The sequence below is a fragment of the Cyprinodon variegatus genome, unplaced genomic scaffold (genome assembly GCF_000732505.1).
Source record: "Cyprinodon variegatus isolate N-32 unplaced genomic scaffold, C_variegatus-1.0 Scaffold464, whole genome shotgun sequence".
Lineage (NCBI taxonomy): Eukaryota > Metazoa > Chordata > Actinopteri > Cyprinodontiformes > Cyprinodontidae > Cyprinodon > Cyprinodon variegatus.
The window spans coordinates 248,793-259,944 of NW_015150917.1; the positions used below are offsets into that span (position 1 = coordinate 248,793).

Sequence of the window (11,152 nt, forward strand, 5' to 3'; positions counted from 1 at the left end):
CACATTTCCAGCAATGTATCTGATTATACTTAGAATAATAGCACATTTTTTATTTCATTTTAGGATAAAGCAATTTTTATTAAAACAGAATAAAAATGCTATAAAATAAGATTTAGATGGGTTTGTTTGATCATACTTTATGCTTTTTTCCCCCACAGGATCTCAATTAACTTAAAAAAACCCTTGAAAATGAAAAGAGAAAATAAAATATCGAACTTCTTAACTTGAATTAATTTATTTATGAAAATGACAGTCTCAGTAGGCTAAGCAATTAACTAATTTAATGGACGACAAAAAACTTGAAATAAGTTACAAATATATTTTCCATGAGGAGGTACTGAGATAAGAGAGTTCTAAAGAAAATGAGAGAATTTTGTGATTACATTCAGAATGCTGAAACCTAAGTAAAATCTATGAGAAATAAAATTAGAGTTCTGAGAAAAAAAAAGGAAATTCTAACTTATGGACATTATACCAAATGGCCCTCATCCGCTATCGTATTTTTTTCAATACCCTTTCTCGTTTTCCGGTTTACCAGCCCCATGCGTCTATGGGATTTGTAGTCAATAAACTACGAAATGACGTCAGCGGAAGTGTTTGACCGTACGTGAGTTAGGTCACATTGGTGCAGTTTTGTAATGTTTTGAGAACCCTGCAAAGATGGAGTCAACAAATACCGGTAATATATTTTTTAATGCATTTAGTAATTTGCTTGAAGAACATAGCGGTATTTTTGAAAAGTAAATACGTCAAGTGGTATTTGTAGATAATGAAACCTGAAGCTCTGACTGCTACAGCTACGTTAGCATATTAATATTTATCACTTTCTGCTCATGTTGATACGTTCCCTTGTTCAAAACATTAATACCTATTTTTTATTATGCACATTTATGATTTAGTTCGAGCATAACTGGTTTCTATGACGATAAAGGTGCTCCAGTTTTGTCGTATATTGAACAGATACTTATACCACTGTTTATTAATCTGACTGGGTTGCTTCTCATTTGTTTTTCACTGCAATGCCAGAAGAAATCCCTCTGAGGCACGTGGAGAAAGATGTCCTGATCCCCAAACTGATGAGGGAGAAAGCCAAGGAGCGCTGTGCTGACAGAGTGGAAGGTTTGTGTTCATGAGAGACAGAACAACTGATCTGTCTGCATTTAGAACAAAATCAGTTGTCCTTTTCATACATTAAGGTACTGTGGAAATTACACCGAATTTTGTATACACCGAATACTTTTATAACTGTTGGTGCAAACAGAAAATAACCAGTCATGCATTTTCCTCTGGAATAAATGCAGCTATAGGTTAAAAAGAATTCACACCACTGGAAGATTCTGATCTAAATGTATCCAAATCCATCAAAGAAAAGCATGTGCAGTATGATTTATGCCCTTCTCTATAATCTGCACCATTAACAGGGTTTCTGTGGGTCATTAAAAATCATTAAAAGTTATTACATTATTATTTTTTAAATTAAGGCCTTAATTGGAATTAAAATCCATTAAATGTGATTATTGTGGCATTCAAAATGCTTTAAAAAAAGAAAAGAAAAGGTTTATAAAAAACTATTTCTTCAGATATAACTGGTTTTGCATGTTTGTGGGGATCTGCTTCTGGTTGATCGTAAAGCTGTATATTCGGAAAAGAAGCTTGAGGCGGAGAAAAGGCTAGGGAATGGGAAAATGCAAATTTCAACAAAAGTGCAGGAAGACAAGGAATTCGGAACACAGCTGCAGCCTGTTGCCGGAAAAGATGACAAAGGATTTTGCCGTGTTTTTATATATATATATATATATATATATATATATATATATATATATATGAGAGTCATGGGTACTTGTTTATGGCATTAAATTGTTTCTAAGAGCATTAAAAGACCATTGAAAACCATTAAATTACTCATTCCTATATAAACCCTGATTAAAATAAATCTTCTTACCAGCTGTTTGCATCTCTTCATTAATGTTATTGGAGATGAACCCCAGGTTATGGAGGTTAAACGCCCTGCTTCTTATCAACAAAACCTTTCACTTCCAAACTGTTTCTCAATTGGAATAATCTCTGGCCTTCAGTTGGACACTATAAATTATCACTATAACTTTAGTTGGAATAAACATGAAATTCCTTTATGGTTAGTTGTAACCTTCAGACATGTCTACAAACTATCAATCCAACATTGCATTTAATTCTATGTTTTATGTAAAGCCTCAGACTTTTTTTTTAGAGGGGGCAAGAAAAGGATTTATAAATGGTAGCTTGTGGAGTCAGTAAAATCTTCATGTCAGTTCGAATTTGGGGCAATGTACAGCGTTAAACTAAGCAAACCAAAATAAAATAAACCAACCAAGTCAATCTAAACAAGCTCATCTTAGCGTAAATCAAACCCTGGAAAATAACCCTGACAAAAAGAGGTACTTAGTCTAGTAAACTAGCCCCACCCGCCAGCGGCCAAAATAATTTTTGCCTGTGAGTGGTCTAGCCTCAATCAGTGCCCCAGGCCCTAGAACTGGCGGGCCAATCACAACACAGAGATGTGTTTTGACTGTTGTTGTTTGTTTACACTCCCCCACCAGCTTTCTCCAGCGCTTCCTACGTCACATTCGGTTGCACTCATTGGTCAGAGCGTTGGCCAATAGGCATAGACATGGTTTGAAATAGGTTGTTCTCATCAACAATCTTCTGATGTCTCATTCATCCGGGCCAGACTAAATTACACATTTAATCTCATATTTAGTCTGGTTTATCAGGCTATAGTAGGTACCAGATCTGCTCGGGTGGTTAGATCTGCTTGGGGCCCGGCCCCTTCTTATGACGTCAACATATGGCAACTCCCCTTGGACAAACTGGATTGCACCCGTTTCTTAAGGATAAAATATCTTTTGGAGTTTCATCATATTATTACTTATATTTGCTATTATTTTACATTTCATTGGCGATCTAAAGTAGCCGAAAGTAGAAAACAATAATTGTCAGTCTTGAAGGAAAGTACTGCCTTTCTTAGACAGACTGAGCTCTACCATTTACGGTAACAAGGTGACACAAAATGTCACATTTATTTTTATTCTTTTTATTAAGATCTGATGGCAGGAAAGCACAAATGGAACATCCTAAAAAATGGCTTTCGTTATTCTACATGTAGAAAACGAGCGGTTGTTTTTGATACAAATTCAAAAGTAGTGTAGCTTAATATGGCTAACTGCCTGTGCTAAAAGAGACTAACCTGTTAGCTACTGAGCACAGCTAGCTACAGCGCTACCCAGCTCTCCCCCTTCATAACAGAGTCTTGCAGTTACTTTGTTCACCAAAACCAGATTTGTTTTTCAGTGTTGTTATTGATCAGGTAAAACTTCATTGGTCATTCAACACGCTAAAGGACGCTGCGTGATGTTATTATCGTTGTCTGGGCAACAAATATGTTTTACATCATGTGCAATTTGTTCAGCCATTCATGTAGCGCAACGTCACTGGAATGCGCAGGACCCGAGCAGATCTGGTACCTACAGCGCTTTACTCAACCAAAGCCTTTCTGTAGGAAGCAAAAGATATAGCAAATTATAGCAAAGATAAATGCATAGATGAGGTTTTCTAGGTCCAGCTTGGACACGAGTCCTTTGATCCTGGAAATGTTCTTCAGGTGGTAAAAGGCTGATTTTGTAACTATCTCTATGTAGAGATGCACCAGTCCAGTCTTTTCCAATACATTATGATATATGGGCTGCCTCTGTATCGGCTTCTATCAGATACAGATCTGATTCAACTGGTGAGTAAATGAACCATATATCTTGCCATGTGAATGGAGGCTTTAGCCTTTACTAAAAAAAAAATAAAAAATGTAACAAATAAATACAGATATATGTGAACGTTATATTATTTATTAACAAATGAGTAACAAAAAGAAATGAATAACAATTCCATATAAAGTTCACTGGATTGGATATTTGATATCAAATCACCAATAACCGATCCAGCTAATTAGTCAATATTGGATCCAGGTATTGGATAGGTGCATCTCTACTGTTTAGTCCATTATGACATGAAGAGTTTGACCATAATCAGTGGTTTCTAGCTGTAGTAGCTGAAGCTGTGAGCTAATTCTGGATCTCACCTCCTTTCGTCAAAATATTATTACTTAAGTTTTTTTTTTTATTCCGTTGGAGACAATTATGTCGCATCCATATATGGATCTGTTCTAAATATCTATCCAACTCTCTGATGGGTTCATAGTCACGCAGTGACATTGTGATGTAAAGCTGTATGTCTACTTGGTTATGGTGACTGATCCTGTTTGCTATAATCCGAGGGATGTGGAGAATTCATTTGTTGAAAAGGAGGGGCACTGGGCGTGCAGGTGGCACAGTGGTTAGCGCACACGACCCATGTACGGAGGCCTTAATCCTCGCCGCGGCCGACCCGGGTTCGAATCCGGTCCTTTGCTGCACGTCTCTTCCCTCTCTCTCATACCCCCTTTCCTGTCAGCCTACTGTCAAAAAAGTGAGCCACTAGTGCCGCAAAATCTCGAAAAAAAAGAAAGAAAAGGAGGGGTACTGAAATGGAGTCTTGAGGAACCCCCCAATGTGATTAATATAATTTTTGTTTGGTTTAAAGTTCTCTGTCGACACATAAAAATCCCTTTCCTTCAAGAAGTATTTAAACCAGGCATCCCCAAAGTGGGTCCTCGAGGGCCGCCTCCAGCAGGTTTTAGAGGTTTCCTTGCTCAAGCACAGCTGATTTAACTGAAAGCTGATTAACAGGTTTTTGCTCAACTGCAATCATCATAATCAGCTGTGCTTGTGAAAGCCAGGATACACTAATCATGCAAGCTCAAGCCTGGCTTTATCTCTTACCCTGGACTCCTACATTCTGATTTTATGAAACAGCTCTAAGGCCCCGTCCACACGAAGTCAAAACGCTACACGAAACGCTAATATTTTCCAGAACGTTTGTCGTAAAGACGGAGACGTAAAATAAATGTGAGCGTCCACACGAATGCATGAAAACGCTGCAAAATGTATGCCAGGCCTGTAAGTGGCGCTGTGGTGCCAAAGCAAAAATAGGCGACGAAATGTTGGGCATGCGCACTAATATTTATACATGGTTGCCCTGCGGGTCCATTTTCGTGGTTCAGTCAAATTCAGGTGCTGAACTATGTCGTCGATATTGCTCTGTTCTTCCTGGAGATATTCCAGAAGAAGAAGATTCTGTTGTAAGCCCGACAGCAGGGTGAGTAGCATGAGCAGCAACCATTCAACACAGTACGGCGCCATTGTTGTTGTGATACTGTGTCGCGCATGCGTGTTTAGAGGCGACGCTATGACGCATGCTTGTAAAAAAAAATATGCGGTTAGAGCTTAAAGATGGAAACGCGAAAACGGCGTTTTAAAAATCTTCCCACTCTGAAGGCTTAATAAAAAAAAAGATCGTTTACAGAACCCCGAAACGCCGGCTTCGTGTGGATGAGAGGCTGGTTTGGTGAAAAATTTGTGCGTTTAGGCCAGGGTTTGACTTCGTGTGGACGGGGCCTAAGGCCTTTGTGGTGGCTGCTCAAAACAAGCCAATGCATCCCGGGTCACCTACAGCTTCCTCAGTTGAGAGTTTAGCCAGTTCACCTGGCAGCTGTTAACCTTGTGTCAGCATAGGAGTAGTGGCCACAGCCTTGCTGTTGTGTGCCCACTCGCCTGCAGCAACACATCAAACACATAGGGACTGTTATACTGTGGTTTGTAGAAATCCGACGACAGCCTGCATGAGCTGGCGCGGTGCTGCTCTCAGAGGGAGTCCGTGCACATGCACAGGCGGAGGTGATGGGACAGACAGTGGCTGCGTGTGAGTGGAAACCCCCATTACATTACAAGCTTCTCTTCTCACTCATTCTTCACACCTTCATCCTCCGCCCTCTCGTGCTCTTTTTTTTGTCTTCTCTTAGCTTCTGAATTTGTCTGTTTGAAATATAGAAAGGAGAAAAAAAATGAAAAACACAAGTAACAAGTATGTTTTCCTGTGTTATCTGTTTCTGCATGTATGCCTCTGCAGCTTGCACTTCAGACAAGTCCCACTGACCTCTACAGATTCTTTTGTAGAGAGACGTGATATGATTGTTCCCACTGTTGATGATTCACGTCAGTTCTCTCTCGTGTAAAAAAAAAAAATAAATCATCCAGGCTGCACAATTTTAGTTTCTTTCTATCAGCCATTGCTATTTGGATGTTTTATGTTAATTAATTTTATATTCTTACCTTTTTTCCCCTGAAATATTAAAATCATAGAGAAAAAAAAGATATTTTCTCTGCATTTAATTTTAATTCCAGTAGGTAAATCTGTCTTAAAATCTTTAGTTTTGTTTATGCAGTACCTGGAACACTTTACAGCCAATGGCAACCCTAAATAGAGAGGTTAATGTATTCAGCAAAATAAACAAAAGGTAAAAAAAAAAAAAAAAAAGTTTTTCTGTGGATTTTTTAAAATCCTAAATAGCCTGGAATCTTATTAGAGTCCATGTCATAATATGCTGATACAAATGCCTCTGCCAATATAGTAAAAATGACTCATCTTAGTGCCTTTCAAAAAGCTTTTAATGCCAGGCCCACAGTATAACACAACCTCCACCTTGCTTCACCAGTCATTTAGCGTACTCAATAAATAATTAAACATTTCATTCATTTTTAGGAATCATTTAATCTTTTTTTTTTTTTTAAGCTCCCAAATGTGTTGCTTCAACTTCACACCAACTGCCACACAACTATTTTTGTCTCAATAACTGTGAACCCCAGCAGTCAGTTGTGAAGGTGTCTTTGCACGTTTGTTCAGATCATCTTCCTCTGACAATAAACTAGCCTTTAGCTTTGTGACTGTAGTTGCTGCTTTGCGGTCAGAGAAGAAACCCTCGGCAGCCTCCATCAGAGCCACGGGACGGGATGAGGCGTCGCTTGATTAGATTAGTCGCGCTCCTCTGCTTCTCTAAATTGGTTTTTCAGCTATGATTTTTTTTTTCTTTGCTTTTTTTGTTAACATTTGCATCCTGATGAAAGTGTCTGATAACCATACAGTGATAAGATGTGAGGGCAGTCCTCTCAATTAAACCCCGGAGAAACAACTTGCTAACAAGGTGAAGACTCGCTCTTCCACACCTTCCAGTCGGCTTTAATGTCAGCTGAGAGGAGGCTGACATTAGCTGTGCTGCATCCCTGAAGGACTTGCTTAAGTGTCATCTAGGGCTGCTTGATTATGGATCAAATCAGAGCTGCACAATATTTAGAATCCTAATGATCACTGTTTTAATGTGCAATTTTCCCATTGCAAAGGGCTGTTCTGAAGCAGTATTAGATTGGCTATGTTTTTTTTTTTTTTTTGCCCTGTAGGATTAACATTCTCTGTCCTTTACACCCAGATCTGGTGGAAATTGTAGCAGCCAAGACCCTAAATATTGTCTATAGTCAAGCGTTGGTTAGTTGTGAAGAATAACGTCACCATAAGTTGTACACATTTTGTACAACTCTCTTTAGGTCAGTGCAATGAGGAGATCTATATAATTTTAATCAAAGCATCTTACAGGCATAAACTTTGATTTGATATTTGTATTAATTTATTTTTTTTTTTTTGCTGTGCTTCAGTTCAATTTTTTTACTGATGTGTGTAAACCTTAAGAGGAAAAGTACACTGCAGGTTCTTTGACAAAGTAAATAGTTTTATATCAAATGTAATGTATGGGAATTTGGTTACATTTATAAGAGTGCATTGATGCTTTTACTGGAGAACAAAATGCTTTCCTTTAATATTTGGCCTGTTGGTTTATGGGTTTCTACTATTTGTTGTTTTCTTAACATCTTCTTCTCCCTCCAGCCTTCAACAGCTGCTGCAAAGAGTCCGGCTTCTTAATGGTGTTTAAGTGTCAGGAGCAAAACTCAGCGCTGAAGGACTGCCTGACACAGCAGTGAGTATTTTGAACTGCCCACTACTACAACCACTGTTCCCTGTTATATCTCAGTATTCCTAAACTCCTCCGATTGCTTGTCAGGCTGCTGATTCTGTACCTTCTGTCCTCCACCAGCTATCAGGATCCAAATTTTTTTGAAGAATGCAAGCGACTGTACATTCAAGAGAAACAGGAATTTGAGAGGACTGGAATCCCTGCCAAGAACAGAACCCAGAAACTTCCAACCAGCATGTAATATGTACAACAACCAGATGTCTATCATTGTGGTTCCAGACCTAAACTCTGTATAATAAAGAGACAGTCTGGCCAAGTTGATTCTTTATACACTTACAAGACTGTTATGTGAAAGTCTTTGAGCTATTTAGCAATTATTTGGTTTTCAAGAGCAGCTAATGTTCAAGTGATGCTACTTCCTGACCCGTCCACGTCTGAAAGGGAAGAAGGGGTTCCATGGAGAAGTCATCGTCACTCCTGATGGATTTCAGACTACAGCGCTTGGCTGGATGCTTAACTAATTGGAGGCATTTGGTTTGATTTAACTGCATGAGCAGTATCAAGATCTTTGCTTTATTGTTTTGGCCTCGTAGCTTTTAAAAATGACCAGAATATTTGAATATAATCAAGTGAAAAGCTTGAAACAACTCCTTTTAATCTATATAAAACAATAAAATGTTTTCCATAAAAATAATTGGTAAAATAATATATTATGGCTGCAGAAAGTTCTTCAGAAAGAAGTGTCAGCAGGTTTGATGGGATTAAAAACTTAAAGAAACAATGATCATAAATCAGTCTGACCTGAGCAGAGTTTGAGTTTTCATTACTCTGGTAAAAAAAAAAAAAAAATTTGCTTTAGAAAAAGGTACTTGAATGTACTATTCTTGGTAAACTCCACATGCTAAGGTGAGATGATCTCATATTTTATTTAGTTTATCAATATTACAAATCCCTTTGTAATATTCCAAATCTGTTATTTAAATAGGTGTTTCATTCTCTGGAACTTGGAATGTGGGTTCAGCTGATTATCTGACATTACTTTAAAATCAAGTATAAGAATTGTTTTGATTGTTGTGATATGTCAATAAAAATAGAATTTGGAAAAATAATAGTTTAAATTGTGTATTTGCTATAAAATAAAACAAAGTTGGTCTTGGACATAAAGACAGAAAATCCTAAAGGAAATTATTTGAATGTCAAGAAACCCAAGATATTTTTACATTAGTACTTGGACAGATTGCTCAAAGTTTTAAAGGAACCAAAAGTGCTGAACTGATACTGAATAACAATCTTTGATTAAAGAAATATTTGTATTGCTTAATGATTTATTGTGAACCATTGCTAACCTAAAATGAGACTCATGGTGTATAAAAAACACAACCTAATGCAACGCAGCACTTCAATTTGGTAAATGAATCTAATAAAAAAGCCCTATGCATTTCTTGGCCCACTATTACCGGTACTTAAAGATGGACTGAAGGGAAGTTTGAAAATGGACACAAAACCGGAAAGAAAAAACAAGTAAAAGTGACTAAACATGTTGATTGTATCAGAGACTCCAAGACAGAATTTCATGAACTGAATCTACCCATAACTTATCAGTGTAACATGTTTCAACTTCCCTGGCTGTAGTGCTTTACTCTTGTATGTTATGCTTGTCTTAATTCTTTTGAAAAAAACTAAGAAAGGTAATTTTTTTTTTATTTTTACACAGCTTACTAAGATATATCTAAGTCTATTATAGAGTGGGACTTGAAATCAATGTCAAACTTTAAAAATATTACTTATTAAGTACTGGTATACTTATAAGTCAACTGTATAGAAATGCTGGGCAATATGAGCAATAGAGAATCAGCTGATGGTTGACAGTAAATCTGTATAAACTTCAGAGATCTAAAGCTCAGATGGTAAAAATGTACGATTAACAACAAAGCATGATCAAGTGGTGAAAGTCAAGACCTAAATTCAATCAAGAAATCGGTGGGAAGAGCTGAAAATTGCTGCTGTCCAACAACCCAAGTGGAGCCTAAGCAACATTTTGCAAAGCTGAACAGAATATTTGAGTCCCTCTCGTAAAAACAGCAGATATATTCCTTCAAGAAAAAAAAGGCAGTTCTAGTATTGACTCGAAAAGGATGAATACAAATTAAAACTATGGATAATTTTTCATTTACAACAATTCTGTGCTTTGTTTTGTTTTGACACTTAAAATCCTAATGTATGTATAAATGTGGTAGAAAAGCAATATACATTTCTGTGATCTTTCTGAGAAATTTACTTCCTTGTAAGGAGGTAAGAACATGACTACAGTAAGAGTGCTGCAAAATTGTCAATGGCCACGTGTAGAAATTGCACAATGTGGTATTACTGTGTGGTAGGGTTCATGCACCTAAAGAGTGCAGAGTTGAGCTTTCATACATTCAATATCTCATTAGAGATGCAGTTCTACAACGAAATTTCTTTGACAGAATGAAAGGTATAAACATGAAGCATTATTTAAAAAAGGACACCTTTTATGTCTTTAGATGTCTTCAGCATAGTAGCAGCTTAACTCACCAGTGCCTGCTGCTAACACAGCTTCTTTATTTAATTATATTTACAAACAGTCTGAAGTGCGGTAAGTCTAAAATATAATCAATATCTACTATACATTGCATTTTGGTTTGCAAATTGTTTCCAGAAGTATGAAAGTACAGCTGTAAAACAACATTTCATTAAAAATTAAGGAACCAAAATAGCAAAAAATCAAAGAAAAGCAATCTTTTTAACAGTTTGGGCATTTGTGCCCTTTTTTTCTCAATCAAATTAGAAGTGGTATCCAGGGAGGAAACAGCAGTAAAAAAAAAAGAATAATGGAGTGCAGAATCACATATGGCAAAAATACTGAAGCCCACCATTTACATTTATACAGATATGCACATTCTGGTTTGGGTATTCCCATGTCAGCATTTGTACACCTTTTAAATCTCATCTGTCCCATAAAAATCGCCTCCACACCTGTCTTTTAATTTAAACAGCAACATTAACATTAGCACAGTGCTAAAATTATACACTTTCTATTTTTCAAAATATTCACAAAGCTCATCTAAGCTTTTATCAGATATTAAAGGGCAAATATCATCATTAAGTTATAGCATTAAACATGTTTAAAGTAAGAGAAGTAAACCACTTTCAGCCTTTACAGTGTTTCAAAGCATGAAATGAATTAAACGCACTAAAAAAGCC

At 37.0% G+C, this 11,152-nt stretch overlaps 1 protein-coding gene across 2 annotated transcripts; it reads left to right on the forward strand.

Moving 5' to 3' along the window:
- The first annotated feature begins 552 nt into the window (after positions 1-552).
- Positions 553-9,006, forward strand: cmc1 (C-x(9)-C motif containing 1). 2 transcript variants are annotated; one of them, XM_015389528.1, is made up of 4 exons: positions 553-679; positions 1,030-1,119; positions 7,840-7,930; positions 8,048-9,006. In XM_015389528.1, exons 1-4 carry the CDS (start codon positions 661-663, stop codon positions 8,166-8,168), a joined length of 321 nt encoding a protein of 106 aa, XP_015245014.1. In that variant the 5' UTR covers positions 553-660; the 3' UTR covers positions 8,169-9,006. The 2 variants fall into 2 exon arrangements, with proteins under 2 accessions (XP_015245014.1, XP_015245013.1); XM_015389527.1 differs by having other exon boundaries at positions 566-679; positions 1,027-1,119; positions 8,048-9,005.
- The last annotated feature ends 2,146 nt before the right edge of the window (positions 9,007-11,152 follow it).